At 44.8% G+C, this 27,048-nt stretch overlaps 1 protein-coding gene across 2 annotated transcripts in view; it reads right to left on the reverse strand.

Moving 5' to 3' along the window:
• Positions 1 to 20,723, reverse strand: part of LOC120798058 (microtubule-associated protein tau-like) — a 38,774-nt gene extending 18,051 nt beyond the window's left edge. The window contains exons 1-4 of one of the 2 annotated variants that reach the window (XM_040142051.1): positions 20,668 to 20,712; positions 11,233 to 11,300; positions 1,629 to 1,804; positions 233 to 307 (exon numbers count right to left, since the gene is read on the reverse strand). In XM_040142051.1, the coding sequence (XP_039997985.1) occupies positions 233 to 307; positions 1,629 to 1,767 (214 nt within the window). In that variant the 5' untranslated portion in view covers positions 1,768 to 1,804; positions 11,233 to 11,300; positions 20,668 to 20,712. Of the gene's footprint in view, positions 1 to 232; positions 308 to 1,628; positions 1,805 to 11,232; positions 11,301 to 20,667 lie in introns of both variants that reach the window. The other variant, XM_040142052.1, reaches the window with a different exon arrangement.
• Between the last annotated feature and the right edge of the window lie 6,325 nt (positions 20,724 to 27,048).

The raw sequence follows: 27,048 nt of genomic DNA on the forward strand, positions 1-27,048 counted from the left end.
CTCCCTAAAAGGTGATATGACGGGCAGCTCACATGCAAAGCAACGGAGAACCCTGAAACTAAACACTAAGGAGCCAGAGGAGAGAGGAGTGGCTGCCATGTCTTGAGACCCGTCTCTTGAAATCCTCAACATTGTGTGTTTGGTGTCTTGTTTTAGAGGAATTTTTGCCGCTCACACCACCTTTCACACCCGCATGCCGGATGGTCTGGAGCGGTTTTAGATGTGTGTGTACCTTGTGCCACGGGCCCAATCTGCTCAGCGGATGGAGAGGGGGGAGGGGAGGGAGGCAAATTGGCTGAGTCATCCACTGCGAAGGGAGAGAGAGAGAGAGAGAGAGAGAGAGACAGACACACCGGGAAGACAAGACATGGATGGGAGGAAGGACATGAAAAACTCAAAGCTGACCTTATCTCTGTGGCTGCCCCCCCCCCCCCTTTGAGCTTGAAACAATGCTGGTTGTGTGTGTTCGTTTGATGAGTTGTGGATGCAGAGCGCAAGTCCCATGCTCCTCTTCTATTAGTGGCTACTTGGGCTGTTTGCTTACACTCCAGTGCACATGAATACGGAGCACCAACTTACCTTGGATTGTGTTTAAAAAATAAAACATGACAAAAAAAATCACATATACTGACACTGAGTCACATTACAGCAGCTCAACATTCAGATTTAACATTTTTTTTAAAAATCGAAAGACACTGAGAATAATATTATTTACATTTGATTCACTATAAAAAAAAAAAAAGGTGAAAGACAGTTTTCTCCACATGTACACAAAAACATGGTCAAAACATACATGTATGTGAGTGAGACCTGAGAATTTAGCCACCGAATAAGCAGCTTAATCCTCTTCTCCATCTCATTTATCCGTTTGTTCTTCTCTCCTTTGTTCTTCACTCGGTCTTCTTCTCAATGTGCTGTGCCTCTGTGCCTTTCTGTATGTCCTTCCACTCCACTACCACTTCTTTTACTACCTTTTCCCATTTCTCTCCATCTTGCTTTTAACCTTAAACTGATCACTGGGCAGACATATCAGTCAGAATACTGGCAGTTTCCTGTAAATCTGACATCCACCAACCTCTATTTCCAAGTCCTAATATAATGGATGTTGCGCTTTATTGTATCAGTACCTTTTTAGTAACCTTTAGCCGACCAAATTATAATAATTGAGAGCTTTTCTAATCTGAATCTAAGAAATCGTAAAATTATTTTTATTTATTTATTTATTTATTTTACACAAAACTTGGAGAACTTCCAACCAGGATTCATGGAGCTTTCCGGTCTACTTCCAGAAAGGTCCAGAAGCACTTCATACACTTTTATGTTCTTAATTATGTGAGTAGTCTAACCCACAAGAGACCCATAAAAAAGTGCCCTGAGGGAACATGGTGATAAAGCCTTTGGTAGCGCTGCCACAGGAGACCGTTCATATTCACGACTCAGTCAAATGTGAAATGGTCTGATCCGTCCAAGTGCCTTTTGGGGATTGATCGCTCTCGCCCGGCACTGCGGAACCAATCGCATTTACCCACGTCCCATCTGGCAGCGTGTGTAGGCAGCCCGGTCAATGTCATTGACCCTGTAAGGCATGCACATGCACACCAGCAAACACACCACGTCCATGTTCCTACCTGTCGTTCCAGGATGTGCAGCTGCCCCACCGTGGTATCCGTTCTCCCTGTAGCCAGAGCTGTAGGCGGAGTAGCCATTCTCGCCGTTTTCTTGGCCGTTGGAGGCCCAGTGCTCGTCTGGCTGCCGACCGTCTGCCATGCCTGCCTGCTGGGACACCGGGGAGGGGGCGGGTCACCTGTTGGGGAAGGTGAAGAGAAGGGGAAGAGGAGTGTGAGGTATCCAAAAGCAGAGGATGGGGAAAAGTCAGGAAGATCGAGACGAAGGCAAAGAAGAAGAGATGAGCCAAAGCATGCAGCAAAAAGAGGGAGTCCTCTTCAGCATTTAGCTATTGAATGTTGCATCCTGCACAGTGAAATTCACAAATCAGCCACCAGAGGGAGTAAGGAGCCGCACTGCTCCTCCACCGGCACAGCCAACTGGTCTTTGTCTCAGCATCCACGTGTTGAGACGGGAGGGAGAGGCCGACAAGATATCTGCATCTCATTGGTCACGTTTCAGTGGTTTTCACTTCTCACAGTGCATGTGTTTTCCCACGGACAGTCGATGCTTTTGATTTTTATAAGCCCTGCAGGTGGAGCGTGGCATCACCGGCTGACGAGGTCTGAGATCCAATACCCATCCGTGCTAAATACACACACTCCCTGTAAGGTTCTTTGGTTAAAAAGGAACGGCTGACTGGATGGCAGAGCGTCAACCATCCACAAAAATGGAATAGCTGCACGACAACAGGCAGCTTATGAAACGATATATGGGGAAAAAAAAAAAAAAAACGCACCCTTAATTTCCCCTCACCAGTGATAAGGAGGTTGTTACCATGGCAACCAGAACAGGTCTTTTGGGGGTCCGGCAGATGGGTCTGACAGGCTTGCCCCATTCAGACAAACAAGTGCTTCACACACACACACACACATCTAGACATATAAGTGCAGCACATGACAGACAGCAGCACCTATTATCACCCATTGCCCACATTATACCGCAGCAAACTCTTTCCCATTAATTTCAGTAACAAAGGGTCTGTCCCATTCAAGCATGCGCTACTAAACTATCTACATTCTAATCAAGCATGTACCCTCATAAAAGCGGCCCCCCCCCCAGAGGAAACACAGAATGTTGCTTTTTAAACATGATTAGCAGTGCCGGGCAGCTTAGCTAATTAGCATCATCATCATCATCAAGCAGCTACAACTAATCTCATCATAACAAATCGTCGCCGAAACTCCTTTTTTCTTCCCGCCGCCGTCTCGTTTCTGAGCTCAATTTTTTCCAAACCACCAACTCTGACCAAGTCCTTCAGCTGTTACCTCTTGGTTGTGCTTACGCTGCTTTTTCTTAAACCCTTTTTTTCTTCTAACCTCTTTTTCAAATTCAATTCTGGTATTAGCCAACGTGAAATATCATTACCCCTTCTCAGCCCCCCCCCCCCCTTCCATTCCTCTCTAAGTCTCTCTCCTACCCTTCCCCGCAGTGCTGCATGACTAAGGGCTCACAGCGATCGGGGCTAACATGTCTGCTGCAGTGGGAAGATGTGAGTATCAGAGGTGAGAGGGGAAAAAAGAGAGAAAAAAAGACGAGGAAGAGAAGAGGGAGGGGGAGACCTACTGACACTCAGAAGATGCCGGGCCAAACTGTCTGAGACTGAAGATCTTAGGCCAGGGCTCGGTCACGGGAGAGTCTAGTCCCAGCTGTTGCTAGGGGAGAAAACTGGTGCGCTGACAGCCAGATTGTGCTGATGGTGGTTTAGAATTGCACTGACCCGCTTTCAGCTGCTGTTTTGGCAATATTACTCCGCACTTGGCTTTCACACAGCGTCCCCACAAAGGGATGTCATAAACCTTGGCTGCTTACACAAATCCTCCGTGTTCTCATTTGACAGAAAGGCACTTAGCTGCAGAGAAAAAACGCGCAGCACAGGCAGAGCTCACCTTTTACCTCGCAGATTCAAATGCATTACGCCGTGCCAGGGTCCGGATATACCGCAAGTAAATCTCTTACTATTTGCTGGCTATGTTGATATTTTTATGTTTGTCTGCCTCCCCGACCAGCAGACCGTAAAACACGAAGAACCACTGACCTTTTTTATACAAAGTGGCTTAAGGAGAAGTGGTACGATTAGTGGCAGGTTACAGCAGCTGTCCCTGAAGGAACCTTTGTGAATCAATGCTGTTAGAGTGTAGAAGTCGCCCTCGCCTTCTTTTCTATATTACTCTGTTCAACGGCATTACTTCACTTACTGCTAAGACGGCACTCACAGTGTCCGAAGCTCTATGTCCACAGCCTCGCTGGGTAAACCCAGTGGAGGTGTGCGGGGGTTGAAGACCTGGTTGTGCACGACTTCACAGGTGCAGTTTTTAGACCAGTGGTTTCCAGCCTTCTTGAGGTAGCCCCTTCATCAACATCACCTGTTATGTTCCAAAGGCTTTGACATTTGACTGGATCTTATTTAACGTAGTAATGATATAGAAGCGGATATTGTTACAAAAATGTTTTCATAGAATTTAACCGTCAGTGTAATGGTCAAGTTTTGCGTGTATACTAATAAGCAGAGTGGCAGAAGCTGGACGCTTCAACCGTTTATCCATTATGTTTAACTATTTGGTCTTAAGTGATGTTTTTCTTGATTTGGACGGAAGTGATGACACCTCTTACACATTAATGCACAGCAAAACAATTCCTGTCCTTGCCAGTGAATATAGGCCTCTGTCGAATAAATGGAACAAAAAAAACCCCACCAAATTCTGAATTTTTATCTTTATGTTGGCTAATCCACTTCACTAACATTCGACAGTGAACTCGTGCCAAATAGTTTATTTTTCTCCTGATGTCTGGGTGTGGCCGCCCTGCAGACCTTGCTCTCCAGGCACACCCTGCCCTCCTCATGCGGTTAATGTGATCAGACGTCGCCCTCGCTCATTGCTTCCTTTTACAGTTAGACTGTTTACCAGTCTAACCGTGTTACAATGGGCCTGTTTCTAGATATACCAACACCAAAAAAGGCAGTAGGGAGTAATAAGACATATTCCCTTTTTTCTACAGCAATTACTCTCTCATGTCAAGACTTAATTTAATAACCTACCAATACTCTGTTGTGTCAGTCTGAAATTTATCTTATGAGTATTTGACACAGTACAGCAAAATGTCAGTCAGTCATTGCAGCAGGGATAATTTTAGTCTTTAACTGAAATCATTTTTGTTTAAAAATGTCCTAGAAACGAGCGTCCGTGGGTGGAAGCAAGTAAGAATACGGCAGGTTGCTACACAAGATTTATGTTGAATCAAATTTGAAAAAAAAAATAATACTTGAAACAAGTTTATTTTTCTGCCTTAAGACCATGATATGATCAGTGCCTATTTGGATGTAACCCATTGCATATGTCACGAAAAGACCCTGTGTCTCTGTTGCTGCCCATGTCAACCCTTTTCTTTTTGCCTGGAAATAAAAAAGTTAAAAACAAGTTTATTTGCATTAGTAACAGTTTGGAATTCTCTTACGGCACTGGCCGGTTTTGACTTTTTTGACTTTAATACTTTAGCGACACAATTGAGGATTAAAACTACTTGATAGTGTGTGCACTAACCAAGGGTTATATCTTGTATTTTTTTATTTTTAGAAACTTGCAGGAAAGAGAAATACTTCAGTTAAGTCCGTCAAATTTGTATAGTACATTTTTAAATTAGGAATGAGGTTACTACCCTTTCGGTGGACTGGCAAACTGTTTTAGTATTATATGTGGAGGAAGCCTAGAAGCCCAGCAGTTAGCCCACGACTGCTCAGCATGTGAACCGTCACAGTGTCCTCATCTTGAAAGGGCTAAATCAACAGCACTAGGAGTCAAAAAAGGACTGTCAAATCCCATCACGTCCCGGGACTGACGTCTTAAAGTGAAAATGCCAGCATGATCTCTGAGAGAGAAGAGGAGAAGGTGTGGCGGCAGGCCCGAGGCTCCTTTGACTTCCACTCGGCTTCCCTCTATTTTCTCCCTCTTTATTTTGTCTTTCAGCGCCATCGTCTCAGCCCCCCCCCCCCCCCCCCGCCGCCACACTTCGCCCTACCTTCCAGCCGCAGCCTCCCTTCTCTCTTCCTACCGACACCACCCCACCCCATCCTTAATCTGAGCTCACTTCCCTCTCTGTCTGCGCCCCCCCCTCCCCAATCTGGGTCACTCATCACGCCTCCGTGGAGCGCGGCTCACATCGGAATGTCACCATCCATTTAGGAGGGAGGATGGAATCTCTGGCGGCCAGTCTCAGTAGGCCAACCTGGCCTTAATCCTCTGCGTGAGTGGCTGAATGTGTGTTTGTGTGTGTGTGTGTGTCTGTCTCTAAGTGTGTGTGTGTGTCTGTTTGAAAAAACCTTTGTGTGTTTGCATCTAGGATATGTTTGGTCTCATTCAGTGGTTGGTGTATAATGGAACATTATCTCTGAACACTATTTGTGCATCCCAGGCCATGTTGCTGAAGATGTCCGGAGCAGTGCTGTGTTTTCAACGGATATGTTATAATAATAAATTATTTAAGGCTTTGACCCTGATTTTCACTTTCCTCCATCTCTCCTGGTCTCAATGACCTGGCACTGATTGAAAATAATAAGCTTCTGTAGCTCCTGCCCCTCATTTGGCAAACAGTGCTAGTTTTTGAATTTGCATCTTGGGCATTTGGCAAATGTCCTCTTACTGGATATAATGGGAAATATTTTGTAGACTAATCAGTTAAGGGGGAATTTGCAGGAAAATAAGCAGTTTTAGATGTTTTAGAAGTTCACTGGTTTGTTTCTCCACAACTAATCAATAGGTCTGCCAAATTATTTGCATGTTTACTTGGACCACAGTTCCAATATCATTGCAAATAAGCCAATGGTATGATAAGAAACTGACTTGCAAACATGGTTTATCCTAGCCCGGATCAGGTCAGAGTTGGTGGGAAAGTGATATTTACTGCCATTCAAGTATTAGCTGCTCTACTGGAGTGCTGTTTTAAGAAATGTATACTCCATAGGGCTGAAATGACTAGTTGCTTGCTTGATTAACCGATCCAAAGAAAATACATTTTTAATCGTTTAAAGCAAAAAATGCCCCAAAATTCACCAGATTTGAACATTTGCTGGTTTTCATTCACCTTTACAGTGGTTAACTGAATATATTTGAGTGTCGGACTAATTAATTAATGATTTGCATTTTTAACTCATTTCCGACATTTCATAGACTAAACTTGTAATTTACTAATCAAGAAAATAATCTGTAGATTAATCGACAATGAAAACAATCGTTCACTGCAGCCACACAACTTTGATTGTGCTGCATTTTTGTGACCAGCACTTTACTCTCACTGCTTAATGATGCACTTTATGTGCTTTAAGGATGTTTAACGGTGTGATGCTGTAATACACTGGAGAGCCTGTTTAGTAGCATGTAAATGGGAACATGTGTAAAAAAGTTATGCAAAAATCAAGCACTGCATCATTTAGAATAGGGTCAGGGTTACAGGCCACTTAAACACGGTCCCTGTACAGTCCGTTGCAGTGGATGATGGGTAAGTGTCAGACTCAACCGGAGCCCGGAGGAGGACGGTAGGACAGTCAAGGTTGCCGTTACCTGTAAATCCATCCCAGAGTCCAGCGGCTGCCTCCACAGCAGCGGACGAGCGGATTACGTTATGTTGACTCAGCAAGACATGCGGGGGGACGGAAGCATAATGAGCGCTGCCAGTGAAGTGTGAATGAACAGTGTACGTGGTGAACCACGGCGTGACGAGAGCCAGGCGCAAACGCGCACGCACGCACACGGACTCACGCACACGCACTCACGCACACGCACGCACACTCACACGCACACACTCCCGCTTATAAGAGCTGCAGGGCTGAACCTATGCCTTACAGATTAAGTACCGTAATACAGGCAGTATAGGTGCACTGAGATTATGTGACAATATGGGAGTTAACACTGTAAACATGTGAAACGGACTTCCATTTGAGTTTGCATCGGGGCTGCAGCTGACTAAGTAATGTTTTCATTATTGATATTATGTTTTCAATCCCAAGACACGGGATGTCTTCCCCACTTACAATCTCCATTCAAGTGCTTCAGAGCATCCAAGTGGCCGTCTTCGCACTGGGCCCTCTGACCCCATCACAGTCTTCAGAGCTGCCCAACGAATCTACTGACCGGAAGACGTGCTGGACTCGGCCGTGGGGACGGGGCCATTTGCAATCTCACTCACACATATTATAATTATGGAAGGAAAAAAAAAAAGGGTCTTTCCAAAAACCACGTCCCCATTACTGTGGATAGGTTCAAGCCCACTCCAGCGGCTGCTGACAGACACGCCGCCCGCGGCAGGAACTGACCATGAGGTGATCTCTGCCAGGCCCCCGTGACGACGCACTGTGTCACACCCCATCAGCTGTCAGAAAAAAACCTCCGTTGTTTCTTACTCTGGACTGCGTTCTTATCAATATTAACAGTCCAAAATAACACACAAGCACCCCAGTAGTGACTGATCCGACAATTAGTCATCACCATCATAATGTATTCATATTTAATTTCTACTGGTTTTCCTTCACTGGAATAAAATCAAACATGATTAAAGACAGAAAATGACGGTAAAAAAAAAAAAAACTGTAAATTACAAATTTGGTCTCAATTATGAAAACAGAAATAGCTGTCAATTGCAACAAAGTCAGAGAAGCAAAAATAAAAACAAATTGGCATATTTATGTGACACTATCATATTTAAATCAAACATGTTTTTTTCAAGATACTGAATCCCTGCTAATTATGTGCTGTGTGTACTGTGGTATATTGCGATGATTTGAGTGATACTGCTGTACTCCGCATGCATCTTTTTGGTGACTGTTTTATGGTAAACCCAGTCTGCAAACCGATGTTCCCCCTTCAAGACAATTTACTGTTGAAATTAAGTCAAAGTGACTCAGACTGACTGCTGCGTCCCCTCTGCATCCTAACTCAGATTTATTCCCTCCTCTCCCTGTCCTCCTCCTCCTCCTCTTTCCCTTCAGCCTCCGATCTCATCAGACAAGTAGATGTTTCCCGGCCCTGCATCAGCCCCGCCCCACGCTGATGTCATCGTTCCCATGGTGATATGAGGGAGGGAGGGAGGGAGGGAGGGTGGGGGCTGGTGGTGGTCAGGAGAGGATCCTGGCCTGCAGAGAGAGTGGACTTTTGCCATGTTATGGATCCTGAAATAGGTCACCGGATCCTGCCGGCGTGGCCCCCGGGGGTCCTTGCTAACTGCACTGACACGAATGGGAGCCGAGCCATTTAGGTTCATCAATACACCGATAGCTGGTTGCTGGTTGGGCTGTTGATGACATGTGAGCCCTCCACGCTCATATCTGATGGCTCACTGTCTTGTTTCTGCGGAAGTTATGATCGCAAATTGCCACAAATGGCGAGATTTAAAAGGAGAGACAGAAGGAGAAGTTGGTCCTATTAAAACGTTTCATGCTTTCATCACGAGACAACATCAAAGTAGCCGAGTCAACCGCCGGGCGCCGCTGAACAACAACCTTGGTCCGGTGCAATGAGACAACAGTTCCCAGATTTTTTTTCAAGTATGACACCTAAAAATTAAGAGACGTCTCCTCGTGACCCGTCATCATATGTTAGAAGTTTCTCCAAAGATCGATTACATGTAAAGTGGTAAAAAAAAAAAATAGCAAGTACTTCATCAGAAAAAAAGCAAAAAAAAACCCAGAGAAAAGTCAGAAAAACATAGATTTTGTTCAGTTAAACTGTTTCATGCTTCTTTCTTACTCTGTTTACCATTCAACCAACTCTGCATAAAATAGTTTTCTTGATCATAAATGTAATAATCTATTTAATCATCTCATCGTGACTCCTGGGAGGGATTCCAACTACCGAAATAAGAAATGCCATATTTCGCCATTTAGTCTACTGTATTGTTGCCAACTGATATGACTCAAAAGTGATCCTGCAATGAATTGTACTGATGGCGCTGATTATTAAATATAGATATTTTCATCACACAAGAGTTTAAAGGATTACCCGATTGGTCAATTTGGCAATTGACAGAATATAATGAAGCATATATAACATATAATCAGTAATCGTTTAAGTTATGTTTAAAAAAAATAATAATAATTTGATGGTCCCAGGTTTTTCTTTTTCTTGTTGCGCATTAAACCAAATGTCTTTGGATTTTGGCCTGTTGGTCAGACAAAAAAAGGTGATGAGAAGATGTCACCTTGGGATCTGGGAAACTGTGATTGGCATTTTTCACCATTGCTGACATTTTATAGAACAAATGAATAACAAGAGAATAATCTGCAGACTAATTGTCAGTGATGTTTTAGGCAGCAGCAACAGCCGTGAGTTGGGAAGAAATGGGTGGTTACCAGGAGTATCAAATACTTCAACAAAATGTCCCGTCGGTGCATCTCCCCCCCCGTCCCCGGCCATCTTGCATCCTTCACGGCCGAAGGGATCACGATGACTGGCAACAGTTTACCCGGTCCACGCCCAAACACACCTACGCACGCGCCCTGCTCGAATCGACCGACACGTGCGTAAAAACCCACAAGCTCAACTGCACACGCGCAAACAAACACACCCTCTCGCTGACGTCCCCGGATGCATCCACAAACCCAGAACTCTCTGCCTGCGAGCACAAAACATTGTTAAAGTGAGCTAAATATAGAAACACACACACACACACACACACACAAACAGAAAACTTCTCTGAAACAACATTTACCACCAAATCTACATTTAGCCTCTAGCTCTGTCGTTTCCTGTCATGTAACTCAAACACATTAAAGCAGCGAAAGCTCAAAAACCTGCGACTGGAGTTTCAACTTAATGACCGCTTTTTGGCGGTAAAAAAATATCCCACATGACATCAACCCAAACAATCGCCCCTTATCCCTTCCCACAAGTTGGCGAGCATAATTCCCCCTCTATTATAGATTCACAAACAGCCAGGCTAATCATCTGGCTGAGTGCAGCCACTTAGATCTGACTCCCGGGCCCCATGAGTCATGGGAAAAGTGAGTGTGAAATGTCATGGGGGTGTAAGGGTAGAAGTGGAGGGTAGCTTACCGCCTGGCAGCGGGCCAGACCTCTATGTTTTTCCTTAAGTAATTTAGGTGCGAGGGGAATCATTGCACTTTAAAAGTTGCATTCGAGCAAAAGAGACTTAAAAACATGTCTGATTCAATCTAGAGTTTTTAGCCCTGCTAGCGGTGTGGCGCTATGGATGGTAATGTTGGTCTGCCAGTTAGCCCCGACTGAAATATCTCAACAAATACGGGCCAAATTGACATGACATTTTGTACAGACATTCATGGGGCCCAGAGGATGAATCCTAATGACTTTCCCTGACTTTTCCTCCAGCGCCACAGGAAGGTTGTCCTTTTTGGTTTTGACTGAAATATCTGAGTAACGACTGGCCACGTGATTTGCAGTGAATTCTGGCTTTTATGTTTGCGTTCTCTCTGCACTGAGCGTGCTAAAGTCATTGTGTGGCATGGAGCATGAAGTTCAGCTCAAAGCACAGCTGTGCATACAGCCGCGAAGAGCCGTCAGCATAGCGGTGGACTCTTCACGTCCATTTTCGCGAGTTTACCTGACTTGACTTGAAGAGCTGTCCTCACTGATGGATGAAACAGACGGGTGCCGAGTGTCTGCTCAGACCTGCATGAAGGATGGAAGAACGGAGAGAGGGAATATGTGTTAGGAAACCAATGAACTGAAGTCTAGCCCTCGCTCTCAACATACAGTTCTCCCTAAAAGACTTATATACGTAAATGAGTGGGTCGGAGACAAGCCTAAGCCCATTTAATTCGCCAACATCTGTACGCTCAAACCTCTGAATCCTGCCTAGCAAGTCCAGAATCAAATGAGGGGCTTTTTTTTCCCCCTTTTTTTTTTTTTAAACATGTCGGCTTTCATCCCGGCTTCATGTTCAACACGGCCGTGCACGCACCATGGCATGCACACAGCAGCTTAGCTCTGTCACCTGAAGTCTGCCAGCAACATTAATCCGAAACCTCAGTGAGGCCTTGTGGCGCTTCTGAGCTGCCGCCGATGGGCTGCACACAACAGCACGTCCAAGAACAATCTCATCTATTCAGAGTGTGCGCACAGGCGTGTGCGTGTGCGTGTGCATCCAGTAAACACGTCTTTTTGTTGTCTTGCTACATGTCAACTGAGTTTTATCACAGGATTGCATCCTGCATTTGTACCTGCATGTTTTATATTGAAATCAACTGTCTTACTCTCTAGCATCGTTGACATTATTAAATATCCCTCAGACAAGTATGATTTCCTTGTCATTTTCTTTTCATCTTTCAACTTATTTGTGGCACACTGTATGCCAAGATGGAATAATAGGCAAGTGCTGGAAATTTAATTTAAAAAAAAAAGCAAAAGTATCCCGTTTCTCCGGGATTTGGTTAAGCGGAATACAGAGGAACCGTCCGCCAAACATGTTCAGATACCTCACGGACGCTTCTACTGCACCGAAATTGATGCAAATGAGTTAACGAATACGACTTGAGACAGCGTGGGAGAAAAAGGAGGTCTGTATGGTAGTTTCCGAGGCAACTGAAGGGATGATAATAATCCAAAAAGTGATCGAAGTGATTATTTTTCATAGACAAGGGATTACAAGTGAACATGTCCTTTGTGTGGCAACTAGACCGTCTCCACTAGTGAGCTGTTTTTAAGATTTGTCAAATTCCTGGATTGGTCAACTGGAGCTGAGCCAGGGGATGAGTTGAGGCTTAAGCCCAGCCATGAAGAAAGACAGATTTTCACGTCTACTCTGCTTCGGGACTGTAAGGCGGTAGAACAGGGAGCATCCTGTTAACATTAAAACAGTGTGAAAGGACCGTCGGGGGGTTCTGGCGCCATAAAAAGGCAGTTGGACAGCAAGAGAAAAAGACAGAGGATGAAGTAGAGGGACGCGAAGAGAGCGGGGCAGAGATCCTCCAAACAGGAAGGAGGCTGATTTATTAGAGAAGAGAGAAAGAGGGGCCTGGAGTGACAAAAAGAGGGAAACCGAATTCACAGGAGGAGGAAAGACAAGTTTGCAGTCTTCCATTAAAAGAAAAAAAAATCCGATTACTGCAACTGAGGTCTATTTTCGTAGCTTTGGCCATCATTTCTAGTGGTTCTGACAACATACAAAACATATACAGACAGATTACAGCAGATAGTTTGGGTAATCATTGTACTGTTTGCCTTTGATTCACTTCCAAATAGGTTTGGTTGGTTTAAAACCTGTTTGATCGCTTAACTGTTTATGTTGGTGGCCTGTTCAACTGTCTTGGGCCGTCGGACATCTTTTAAACAATGTCACAGTGTGTAAAAGCTTTTTTGTTGTCTCGCTGAATTTTAATTTTTGGGCTTAGGCTGTTAACATACGATTGCATGGTCATGCATTTCACTTGTTTTAAATTAAACCCGAGGGTTTAAATAAAAATCAAATTATATCTAAAATTTCTGGCAGTATTCAGTGATTCTCTTGTCATTTTCTTTTAATCACCAGTTTGATTGTTATTATTATTATTTTATTTATTTGTTTTTTACATACAGGAAAGATATGGATTTATTAAGAGGGGGCGAGGAAAAAAGCCAGAGTCGACAGAGGAAAAGAAAAAAGAAAGAATAATGTTTTTTGAAAGGATGATTTAGCATTTTTAAGCGTGTTAACTGTGATCACATACACTATGGAAAGATTCTTATGTAAAACCAAAGGTTACTTATATAACTGAGAACATTTCTGGTAAGTTTTTAATGTTATGCATCTGAAATGTGAAAAAAAAAAAAAATAATAATAATGAAAATAATTAGCTCTTGTCACTTCAGGAACTCCGTATATTCTTTTTAGGTATCGGACTTAAAGTTGAAGGACGGATGAACTGGATTCATAGATAAGGTGACAATTAAAGGAAAAACCAGCGAAAAGCCTCCTAAACAGCTTCCAAGGAAGCATGAGGATTTGTTGCGTTTTTCTCTACTCATTTCTTAAGCTTTTTCCTTTAATTTGTTGCGTATGGAGAGAAGGAAACAAAAAGGCATAAATTACTCTTGAAGGGAAGCAGGTTGATATTATGGAAGGAGAGTGGAAAGGGAAGAAAATAGTGAGACACAGAGAGAGAGAGAAAAAAAAAGGAAACTAAGGTCAAACAGGAAGTAATGTCTCTTCTGAGGAACGGCTGCATGGCCAGCCCGGGAAGCTCAGCCAGGAAAAGAAAGGGATGAGGAGTGAGAAATATAGAGAGAGATGTGTAGTTACCGCTCAGGAATAGAAGCCTTCTACTTAAAGCCACATGTTTTGAACCGTAACAGTAAATGATCGCTCTCGCTCGCAGACTCCTCCTCAGCACAATTCTTTAAATCGTCTCGTTCTCCCAAAAAGTGAGCCCATGTTTTTAATCTGACTGATAGAAACTCATAATAAATTCAGCAATAACAGGAACCTGTGATCCCTGTAGAGCGAAACCAATTAGTACATTTATGCCAGTTAACTTTAATTGGAGGAAAAATAGATTAATGAGTGAAAAAACATATCTGTTCTTTTATCCCTATTTTTATATTTTCATCCCTGCAGAGCACTAGAAACTGCAACCACCCTCCGATTTCTAAAGCCTGTCTTAACATCAAGTATCTGACGAATGTCTCATCTCCAACCTCATTAATTACAGTTTTTACAGGATTTAACACTAATGATTGGACCTCTCCACAATCTCATCAGTCACCTAAGATGACCATTCGCCCACCGGCACATCTTGCTGGTCAATCCAACAGAAAATTTGAAGGAAGGCACAAACAGGGTTGAACAAACAACCAATTTGTCTCAAGTCACTGGAAACGAGGAACACACTTGACTGCATTTTTTTTGTCTCACATTCGTCTTGACCTGCATCTTCCTCCCGGGAGGACTAAGGCCAAATGGGTCAAACAAAAGGCAAAGAGAGAGGAGACGGAGGAAAAGAGTCAAGGATGGAGCGAGGAGGGGAAGGAGGTCAGAAGCTGACCTAATCCACAGATTTGACTTCATCATCGGAGGCGAGCCAAACAGGAAATAAATCCTGATCCGGGCAACGCGCTAAAAGGCCTGATAAACCTTGCTGAACGTTGCTGAAATGAGCCGACAGAGGAGATAAAGGGGAAATGACAGAAAGATATTTTCTGAACTATCTGGCTCAGTTTTAGTGAGCATCACTTTCTGCATTACTGGCCACCTGTATATTCTTTCTTAGCGACTGAGCATCGCTCATCAAGTCTGAAATTCAGACTCAACCATACACCGCCTTTAGAATGCATAAAAAAAAACAGATGAAAGAACTGCATCGATCACAAATCGCACTATGAAAGAGTAGGTGAGTTCATGTAATTCCTCATTGGCTCGGAATTGATTTTGGCACTTAAATCTCCAACAAACCACGCCTGGCCCTATAATTCAGGACTATGGGAGAGCTATCTGATTTACAGTGAATATGCGAAAATGCCCTGGAATTATGTTTTTTGGAAGAACTTTGTCGAATCTTGGCTATACAAAGACATTCTGAGGCATTTGTGAAAAATGTATTCATCAGTTTTCACCCGTACCATTTTCTAATGATTGTGCGAGGGGGAAAAGTTCTTCTGGGCCAGTGTGTGTCACGTGACCTGCATTACCAATTGTGGCCACAATGTTAAAAAATCGCCTCACAGCCCAGCCCTTTTACGGGGGGGGGGCTTTTAGAGAGGCAGAAAGTAAGTTTGTAGAGGTCGGGGTGATGGATGGACATGACGTGAGTCAGACTTTTATCAACATTGCTTCACGTTTGTCTTTTTTATTAACCATGACTGAAATGTTTTTTCCTCACCTTAGCCAAGTCTTTTAGTTGACCAACCTTAACCATGAACAGGAATTTTCAGCACTACAAAAGACCTAAAACAGGCCTGTATTTAGTAACATAGATCTAGTTTCCTGACGACAATCGCATATGGCTGCCAGAGGTTGTATTTTGTCACCCGAAGGCTTAGTTGCTACTGCTAGCTCCTTTAGCAGGTGCTAAATGCTAAAAATGAAGGTATGATTGTGTTACTTAGAAATCCCACTGTCTTTTAAATCACTGTGTCACTTGGGTTCTTAAGGGGACGCTTAAGTGAAATAAAACCCCATTTTTTTAAAAACCCACACACTGATTTCAGTGAAATAAAAATGAAACATGAGTATAAAAAGGAAACTAATGCCAGCGAATGTGATGATTTATGGTAATAGAATGGCTGTTGAAGCTGCACTGGTTTGATCGGACTGCGTTTGTGGTGTGCCTCGGTGCTTTGGTCCAACCCGGGGGTCCATCTGCTAAATTCGACAGAGCCTCTCCTCTGAGGTCTCTGCTTCCTGCCTTTTAACTTGGCCATCGCCCCTATTTCCTCATCTATAATTCACACAGACATGCCTCAAACCCCCCACAGACACACACTCTCACACACACACACACACACACACACACACACACACACACACACACACACACACACACACACACGCATAACCTCAGGCCAGCACACGCCTCCTTACAACAGACACACGAACACATGCCTGTTTAATACATCGGTGAAGAGAAGTTGTAGTCAAGGTGAGTGGTATTCAAGGGTGTGTGTGTCTATGACGCATCCAAAACACAGCTGCAATTAAGAAACTGATCTTCTGCCTCAACTGAGATTTATTGTGCACCCTCCTTTACTATTCTTCCATATCATTTGTGTGTGCTGGAAACCATTTCAGATTTGGCGTTAATCGTTTATGGCTTCTCCTCATCTTTTCATCACCGACTTCGCTTGATGTGAGCAAGTGAGTAATTGCATCTGTGATTCACTTCATCTTTTCTAATCACGGCTCTCCGTGTAGTCCTGAGCCGCTTTATTCTGCAGGGGGACTCCGTGTAATCAGTGCAATCTTACAGGTGTAAAGACGGAGCGACGGGAGGCTGTTTCTGACACCGCCACACTTTGTACAGAGTGAGGGCCTGTGTGGCTAATGAGCCAAATTCTGCCGGGGGAGGAGGCTCATTAATTAATCGAGAGGAAGAAGGGAGAAGAGATGAGCGTGAGGGGGCAGAGATGAGCAGACAAACTGCTAATATGACTGTGGCACCAGCTTGAAGGAGGAGGAGAGCGGTCTAATGAGTTGCATTTCCAAAACTTGCAGGAATAAGGCAGATACACTCAAAAGGAACGTCTTATATTTAAGATTCAACACGTCTGTTGTGGGGAAATGTAAAATAAATCTTTGCTAAGTTTGTCTGGAACACACAGTATCTTTGACAATTCCGAATGCTGTCTACACTTTCACACAGGAAACATGCTGCACTAAGGAGGATTTCTTTAAGGCAGAAATCAGAATTGTTGTAATGGAAGTTAGTGGAAGGAGTGAAATGATTTCCAAGATTTTTGTCCCCTAAACAATTTTTTTTTAAAGAATTTTTTTTAAGCCATTCGGCCTTTATTGATAGTAGAGCTAGGTAGGAAACATGGTTGGAAGAGTGGGACAACATGCAACAGGCCCCTGGCCAAAAAGTGAATCAGGGATGTTGGGATACCTAGAGTGTGTGTCCTCACCACCAGGCAATTAGGACGCCCCTGTTTACCGACAGAGGGCAGATGATGTCTGGAAAAGAATGAACAATATTTTGAAGGGAGGGAGGGATTGATCAAGCCTCCAGAACTGCACCGGCCTGGCGGCGATTTGGGTGCGGTGGCCACAGCTGAAACTATCGCAAGTTGGAGATATGACAAATTTTCAGAAATTGGCAATTATTATCATTATTCATGTGCGTGAGGGTCGAACAGCTCAGCCAGAGGAGGACTGTGTGGACCCAAAGAATGCGGAACCCTGAAGAGTTTCTCCAGCGTGTGCGCTTGGTGAGCAGCTTTCAATGGAAAGAATGGGACATCTGCTTGGAACAGGGTTTCCAGTTCTTTTAATACAACCTTGGGTCTGGAGGTTAACAGTGACAGAATGTGTTTACGATAATTGACAGATTTTTCTACCGACTCTCTCCACTAGTATCTCCCCACTTTATTACAGAAAAACAGGCAGGGTCTGACCTCATTGACAGCAGCTCACTGGGCAGAGGACAACAGTGGAGAAGACCTTGGGGCGATGCATAAACACACACGCCTCATACCGTGGATGCAAAAAACCAAACACGCTCTCTCCCCTTTCACTTCATCTACAATCTTAAACACATGCGAGCAGCAGCTTTTTTTCTTGCTGCGCTATGAAAACCAGGCAGGACCAGGTGCAGGTCTTTGCGCCCCCAAGGCAACAGTTGCACTTAAGAGTGGAGACAGGTGGCAGAACTTGTCTATATATAGTACACATATGTGTAGGTTTCTTAACGGCCTCAAGGTATTAGACACACATTCATCAGTCAACATGTTAGGACAGGGTGGTCCGAAAATGGAGCCCGGGAGCCATTATTTTACTACTCTGGAGAACTTTGACCCCAAAGAATGCAATGATGCCGAAAATGTACATTATGGTCTATTAGGTAGACTGGCTTTGGTAAATCTTGTTAGGTCTTGTTAGGTTAGAGAGGTATTTTAAAGCATATGATGTGACTGAGTGGATAAAGCTTTGAAATTATGTCTTAATGTGTGACCCTTTGGGATCTCAGTGTTCTAGACGCTTGTGCTTTGCGAAATAACTAAGAGGATGCTCGCCTCTTTAGTGATCTGTGCCCCTGTCAAGGTATTTTCCGTTATGCAGCGTCATCTCAAATTCCTTAAAAACACAGCACACGAGCCGCTGTAATGGCTTCACCGTCTTTGCTGCAGTCCAGCCCCAAATACCACGCTGTCTGTTTTATTCAGCTGCATCTGTCTCAGTGGCTCACCTTGTCTTTGTCAGTGCTTTGACATCCAGCTTCATAGTCATGAAGTATCGCTTGTCAACAGACACTTCAGGGCTTTCCGTCAAAGTCGAGGGCAGTGTTGACTCAACTGCAGTGTCCTCTTCTCCTACAGTTCGCCTCTGAAAAGCACCTACGCTAAGCACCTGCTAATCTCAGCCGAGTTTTCAATGCATCAATGGTCAAAAAAGAAACACTGCCGCGTAAGAGGTTGATGATGACAGATGCTGTTGCAGCTACCGGACGAGTAAAATTTGTCATATGGCAGTTGGCTATGTAACAGGCCACCAATAAATAGCAGGAATAAAGGTATTCTAAAACATGGAAAACGTATACCTAAAACCTAAAACAAATTAGGGGAGGATGGCTGCAATTTTATATTGCATATTAATGAAGTTTGGGGGACTTGCGAGAGACAAATTTTAAAAAGAAAGATTAAAATGGACGCCACAGTAGCCAAGACATCCTGACTTTTAGTCCTATGTAAGGATCAAGATCCAAAACAAACCCAGATTCTATACATCCTACAAAAAAGTGCATTCTAGGGTTGAATTAATAACATTTATACATATTTTTCAGACGTGTTTCTAACTGACAGTTGGAGAAGTGAAGGAGGGAAAGCCCCTGATACAATGCCCTTCTCTTTCACACGCATTTCTGCAACACCTACGTTTATGGCTTCTACATTTCAAATGCCTTGCTGACAAAAAGAAGTTGGAACCAGGGGCGACGTTGACTCCAAAACAATGTCCCTCTCTCCCACTGGTTGTGCCCTACGAGCGCGGCAACAGTTGGTCCACCGACCGACACAGCGGCCTCCGTGCCAAACAACGACCTCGCTGCGAGGGCATGAGCTCGGCAGAACTGGAAGAGGGATGCGGGAAAAGGGGAAGAGGAGGAGGTGGAGGATGACTGGGGGGACAGGGCTCCATTTGTGATGCCAAAAAAGAGGACAGGGAGAGGGCGCGCTTGGCCCCTGGTCCTCCCCTCCTACGCCGCGGCGTGTCATCCCAAGTTTAGGAAAAGACAACTCGCCCGAGAGCTGCCCCGCAACCATGCAGGCAGACAGGGACAGAGATAGATGGAGTGACGGGGGAGGAGGGGAAGTGTGTATGTGTGTGTGTGTGTGTGTGTGTGGGGGGGGACACGTCATTGTGGATGTGACATCCTGGTGACTTTTAGCACACAGTCAAAGATAGCCATAAGACATAAGGCATGAACATGCAGAGGAAGGCATAAACAGAGAGGGGGAGATACAAGATAGAAAAAGAAAGGAAAGGGTTAGAGAGGAAAGGGTAAAGACAGGGTGTCAGATTTGGCATCTCGTCGCTCCATCACCACCTGCTCGCAACAAAACCACCCGTCAGCGCCAGACCCGCCCCCCCCCCGGCCGCCGCCACGACCAAGCTACAGCAAACTTGTGACAGCCAGCTCTGCCAACGCTGACAGGCAGAGCAAAGTGTCCTGCGCTCTCGCTCGGCTTGGTGTCACTCCCACGGAGAAACCACCAACAATCTGCTGCCGCTGAGTCGCTAACCGCCAACGGCCACATGCCATCACAGTCTCAGCCTCTAAATATATCACAATCGCCACTATTTCCAATGGATACCATGTTTTGTTCCACAGATAAAAAAAAAAAAAAAATTACCTGAGATCTGGGTTTGATATCTCTTGGCAAACATCTGTTTTCATGCACATGCGCACACTCACAGCAACAGTCAACTCGGGGTAAACCGTGCTGTCCTGCTGGCTGAATAATGAGCTATGTCTAGACGAGGTACGTCACAAAGACTAAAGGTCAACAAAACACAGAAACAGCCCCTGGCTAATCACAACATCAGCTCTTTCACACTATTGTTTGAATATGTCAGCAGCAAATATCCCAAATAATAAGAATCTGTGCAAACAAAGGGAAGATAATATGTAGGGAGATACTGATGGGAGGTGTGAAATCTTCCTGGCTATTAAATAATAAACATTCCTACATATTCCTAGTATTTATCACTGCTATAAAAGGTGATGCACCGATTTATTTTTCACCCTTTGCTGCTTTGCTAGTGATTTTTCACGCAACAAAGCAACTGCATCAAAAGATTCCCACACATACGTGACAGCTTGCATCTAAAAGGAAAAATATGACATCTTACCTGGTGGGGTGAGGCAGTTATTCCAGCTTCTCGTCTGCAAAGAGGGCACAAGGGAGGGGGGGGGGGCGGCGGAAGCAAGGCAGCGGCTTCTGCAGAGAGAGTAGAAGAAAGACAGGGGAGAAAAAAAGATGAGAGACAGAAAAAGGAGCTAACAGAAGTCATAGGGCCAGCGCCACAGTGAGAGAGAGAGCTGATGCCTTTTTTGCCAGCGAGCAGAGCCGGCGAGCACACTGCTGCAGCTTACACACTCCCTCACATCCACACACTGAGCCAAACGGGATGCTGTCTCACGTAGGTTGACCCCCCCCCCGCCATCTCTCCGTCACCAGCACAAGCTCTGCAACCAAGCCAGTGTCTGCATTGCATTGGGGAGGGGTGGAGATGGGGGTGGGGTGGGAGGGTTTTGCCATGTCTGAGCACAAGAAATGTGTGTGCATGTTTATGTGTGTGTATCAGTCACATTAATTCATGTTTCAAAGGGAGAGAAAGCTCATCCACCCCTGAGGGAATTGGGTTCGGAGATAAAAGACTATCTCTGTCCAAGAAATTTCTAAAAGCGTATTTCATTCTCCTCTGTGTCTATGTCATCCATAAAATTCTGTTCCTTTCCTCAAAGACGTTCACATCACGAATGCATGAAACATTCAAACATGACAGCGAGTGCAGCATGAGTCCGTGTCGTGTGTATGTTTATAAAAGGAGGGGTGCGGGGCTTGCCCCGTGCTGAATAATTGCTCTGTCCCGGTCCTCATTTGCAGGCATGGCCAACTGCAGCAGCAGCACTGAAACAAAGGCAGAGAGGGGGAATCAGGGAGAAAAGGGGGTCTTAGAGAGACACTAGGAGAGAGACTGCAGAGGCCAGACAAGCAGCGCAAAAGCATACAACCCAGTAGCACCAAGCACCGACTGCTGAAAGCCCGCTTCTCTGCTCATTACTCCAACCTCAAACCACATGAAATGAAATATATTTATAGTCGAGAGGCTCACAAAAGGTCCCAGTCTTCGGCTATCCTTCACCAGCACCACTAGAGATGTCGGTAATGAAATACAGAAACTGTGACCTGAGCAGATGAATGAAAAGAATGAATGAGTGCAAATACCGGGGCCCGAATCGGCCAATAGCTTTTATGATTAAAAGGGGCTACATCATGTAGGGAAGAGCAATGTGCTGTGATTTATGAGGTGGAGGTATCATTAATAGGCTACCTGTGGATACATTTTCATTACCACTTAAATATTTATTTAAAAAAAAAGAGCTTTAAAAACCCGCTTTACACAACCAGTTCAGTCCACCATACATTTAGCATGTTAGTATTGTATTAACATAGACCCAAAAAAATCTGCACCTGTCCGTTAAGATGTAAATACATTAAGCCACTGAAGCAAACCAATATGAGCAGACTGATGTCAAGAGACACTCCCTAACAAGCCCCAGAGAGACCACTGAGGTTGTTGTGACGCTGAATCACGAAGGATACAGTCATACGGCTCCCAAACCACTTTAAAAAATTAGAGGAAGAGAGGGAAAGAGAGCGAGCCAGCGTGTGCTCCTTCCATCGCACATCACATCCCCTCTCAGTCCCATCATTAGCTTGTCGTGTTTCAGTGGGGTAGAAAGTGCCATGGGTGCAAGGCTGCAATTGAGCTGTCGGCGTCGGGGGCTTGATCAGGTTTAAAGAGAGCAAATGAGACCTCGAGAATGGCAGTGGAAAAATAATCCTGCTGTTAAATTGGATTGTGAAATAATTTTCACTGTTCACAATTGTGGAGAGGGTTCGGCGCTCACGACGAACCAAGCGGCACATTGTGTCGCTGACGGGTAGAAGGAAAGAGCGATAAGGGATAAGGTTAGGAGCGGAAAGAGGGAGGAAAAGGGGAAGGCTTGGGTGGCATGTTAAGGGAGAGACTCGTGGAGGGAATCAAAGCACGGAGAGGTGCAGACAGTCCTGTCAACATCAGCCGCCTTTGGGGAGGCCTTTTGCCAGCGCTGATTAGAGACCAAAGCCTGGACCAGAGCTGCAGAGCCGGCTAGCATTGGCCGGTAACATCTAATCTCCCCTCAGCCTCCGCTGCCAGAAAGCAGATGCTAGGCGCGCTAACGCCAATCTGCCACAGCCAAACTGTCGACAGACGCAGCGGCAGGCCGAACTCGCTGTCGCCAGATTACACATTATTGTGTTTGCTCTATGTTTGACCAGGACATATGGACAGTAGAACAACAGAGACACCCTTGTTAAATAGGTGCAAACAGGCCACGCTAGAGCGCGAGAGTCACTGTGTTTTAAGAACATCTACAGCACGTTGGGAGACATTAATAGCAGTGAAACCCTCTTAAATGTTCCACAAAAGTGTCATTACCAGACACATAATGACCAGAGATGCATGGTGCTTTTAAAACTGATGATTGTTCTGACTACTTTTTTCCCTGTACATGAATATCCGATTTAGACGTTATGCAGTCAAAGTCTTTTCCTTCATTCAATCAAATGGATGCACATGGTTATGACAGGATGAATTCTCACGGGTCACAATAAAACCTTATCGTCTAATCCCAAATTAAAGGGTAGGTCAAGCTCATTGCTGTATTGGAGGTGGCAGCGTGTAGCCTGTTGTTGCCTGCTCCCCCAGCAGGGAGATTGGGTCACTATGATCAGGATTAGCCGTATGGATCATCGCAGCCTCGGTGTAATCTGCCTGGACCCCGTCATCCAGATTTGGATGGGAGATTTCATAGGCGGTCAGAGAATTTCTCAGTCTGGAGTAGTCCTGTTTGATATGTTGGTTGAGAGACACAACTTGACTAATCAAGAATGCAGAACGTCTCAATGATCACGACTTTCATTTATCTCTTACTCCAATTTTGTAGTCCGAAAACCATAAAATATCCTGGACACCGAACCAATCACAACTACAAGAATGAGGCTTGTAAGAAGTCTGTGTAATGCAGTTTTAAATATCACCTTCTCTTATCCTGTATCCGAATCTTACCTGACAATCCTTCATCACATATTGTAAATGAGATGAATACATTCTCCTTTAAAACACACTCCTGCTGTTTTGGAGGTGCCCACACACACACAAACACAGACAGAGACACACACACAGGCCTGGATTAGCCTCAGCAAGAGGCTGCACTCTAAAGCAAATCACTGCAGTGTGGAGGATAACAAATTCCGCATCATCTGCTTCTCCAGGTTGCTGACTCTTAGCGGAATTCATTTAGCCTATGAATTCCAGACTTGCTTGCGTATCATCATATCCAAAAAGCAGCCTCCCAGGCTGTCATCCCCTCAGACATTTTTTTTTTCCCCCTGACAGCATGACTCAAGCCTTTTTTTAAAAATGCAGCATTAGCACTAACTGGGTTTCACCGAAGGTGCTCGGGTGCACAGCATCCGTGGCTTCAGCGGTTTCACAACAACCGACCACAGGTGTCATTATAGCTGCGATTCCGGCTCAGTTTTGGTGTGCCACCATACAACGTGAACTGACGCGCTTTACGGGAGCGCAGAGAGCGTTTGACACGAATGCTCATATTGATTGAAGGTCAGGGTTAGTGCTTCGGGACAAAAGGGCACGGTGGCTGAGGAAGGTTGAGACGTAGGGGGAATGGGGACAGATAACCTAAACACATACATCTAAATGCTAAGCATGGCGTCAGACCAAATCCCTCAACGGTTTTGAAATCTCCAGGATGGTCTTGCACTCAAACCACAAATGGCACCTGCTGTTGGTGCAAGAGGAAAGTCGGTAGGATACATCTCTTCGGAGCACCATTGATATCCGTGCAAAATTTCATGTAGTTGTTGAGATATTTCAGCCTCTGCCAAGGGGGGGGGGCCGACAAAACACGTAAGAATAACAAGTGTTTGCGTTCAGGCTCTTCAACCCTGACTACTGCATATACAACTATAAGCCCTCCAGTCAGTGCTGTGCTAATACTCTCACCCAAACACGGACCTAGTAATCGCCCACACTGGCAGACGCACGTTAGTGGCTGAGGACTGGATCGCCACCGTCGCACCACCAGGATCACAGGCGCGATCTCCTTCCAGCGCGAGGCCTATTGCACGATTCCCACAACGACGGCTCCTTTTGGCCTCAAATGACAGAAAATAAGGAAGCATCTGCTTGTTTTGTTGTTTGCTCTAAACAAATTGTAAATTAGATTTAAGAGCATGGAAATCTTATTACCCAAATCCGCACTGATCTGGCTGTCTGTGCAAAGGTTAGCAGCCACTCATCTGTCTCAGGCTGCAGCAAGCGGCGAGGTTAACAATATACCATTCATACCTTCTCTTCAATGAAGGTTATTTATGCTTATTAGGTCAAGTAATTTCTTTTGATACGGGATAAATTTGATCAACTGCTTCAGAATCTTCTTTGTACCGTATCTTCATTCCCAGACATTTGAATTTTAGCCATAAACTCTATTTTTTTTTAACAATCTCTGACACTGTCAGGGTATTTGGCTGCCGTTGTCGTTTGACCAGGGGCTATTTCAGGACGCTGATGTCAGAGGTCAAAGGTGAGCCTGATCAGAGCTGCTAGACCGAACACAGGAGCTGATCCTCTCCATCCCCTCAGAGCCATCTGCATATGGGCACAAAAGCAAGACTCGCACCTTGTGCTAGACCTGCGCATATGCTTGTGCCCAACCTGCTGATCGTGTCGTTCGTTCAGTTCAGTTTGATGATTCGCAATCACTGACCATGTAGTTTGTTAGTTAAATTCTTAAAAACATTAAGTTTTTCTAAACTTTTTTTTAAATGCCGGGTACTTTCACCCCTGCAGGCCTCTAAAAATCCTTCAGTGATCACAGCTCATGTCCACATTGATGCCATAACCTGCAATGACCGTTGCAATGGCAATGGCCGTTGCCCTGCAAGTAACTTTAGTTACTCAAGCTGACAATGATGTTTCCAGTCAGCAGTGAGGGGAGCCTAATTTTGTCATCATCTCTGCAGCCATGGGGCCATTTTCTTTATTGTGTGCACTGCAACTTTATTAATTCCTAGAAACAACCATCACTGCTGCTAAAAATGTACAATGAATCACTTCCTGTGTTCCATTTGCTTTTTTTCTGAAAGCATTTCATAGAAATAAGGTGTTCAGAGTGATAATTAATCAGCTTGGGACAGGCAAAAGCTTTTTTTTTTGTAATTAACTGATGATAAATGGCAGAAAATGTCTTTACATAAAAATGACTCTCAGCGAGAGGTTGACAAAGGAAGGAACGTTATTTCCAGTCACACCAGAATAACACGCCAGATGAACTCAGCTCCGTTAATGTCTGAGAAAAAACAAACAGTTTACTCAATGATACTGATGGAGTCACCCGAGCAAGCGCACGCTGACAACCCAGCCGTTCATTATTATTCGGAGTGCGACTGAACCGGGGCACTTCAGTGCATAAAAACCTAAGTGGTTTGTGAAAGTGCAACTTTCCTTGTTTGCAACTGCCAGGAGCAAATAGAAGGCTGATCATTCGCCAAGAGTGAGCGTCACACCCTCTCAATGACCGGCCTGCCATTCGTAGCAAAAAATCAAAAACATGACAAATTACACATGCGCATGGGAACGTCGAGTGCCCTTCTTGTGCAACAGCTCGAACACCACTGGATAAAATACTGACTGTGATGGATGGAAAGTAATCCTTCCTCTCTACCACCCAGCAAGATGGCCTCTCGAGGGTACATATTGTCTCATCACTCAAATTCATATGCACACACACACACACAGGCTAAGGATGGCCTCTGTGTGTGTGTGTGTTTGTGTGCGTGTGTGTTACTCTTGGGCTGATATTCCTCTCTGATACAAGCAGAAAACAGGAAATTCCTCAAATGTGAAATATGCCTCCGAGAGGCCTGTTTAAAAGAGAGATGTGATTTGAGGAGAAAGAAAGAGACAGGAAGTGGAGAGACTGTGTGTGCATGTGTGTGATTTGCAGCGGGAGAAAGGGGGGAGAGTGGAGTGGACTGATGCTAAGACCGAGGGGGAAATCAGGGGTGAGAATGCAGTCAGCTGCTTTTATGGACTTAAATAAAAGTGTGCCTGTCTGAGGGCCCGTGCCTGTCTTACGAGCGTACCAGGTTGTCTACCAGGTCGTGTGTACGTGTGTGCGAGTGCTCCAGCACACGTGCGCCTGGCTTTACACTAACCACAGGGTGTAGCCGTGGGCTTTGAAGTCGTCGCTACACCCTGGGCTGAACTCAAACACAGGCTACTGCACAAGATCCCATATTACTACATGAAAAATCACAACATGCTTTTTACTCACAGGGAACGCTGCCCTCTCTACACCGCATGTAAGACTTTACTCCGTAGAAAAAGCAGAAAAGCAGCACAGAAGGGTTCAGAATAGGGCTGCAGCTTACGATT

Source organism: Xiphias gladius, chromosome 13, assembly GCF_016859285.1.
Source record: "Xiphias gladius isolate SHS-SW01 ecotype Sanya breed wild chromosome 13, ASM1685928v1, whole genome shotgun sequence".
NCBI lineage: Eukaryota > Metazoa > Chordata > Actinopteri > Istiophoriformes > Xiphiidae > Xiphias > Xiphias gladius.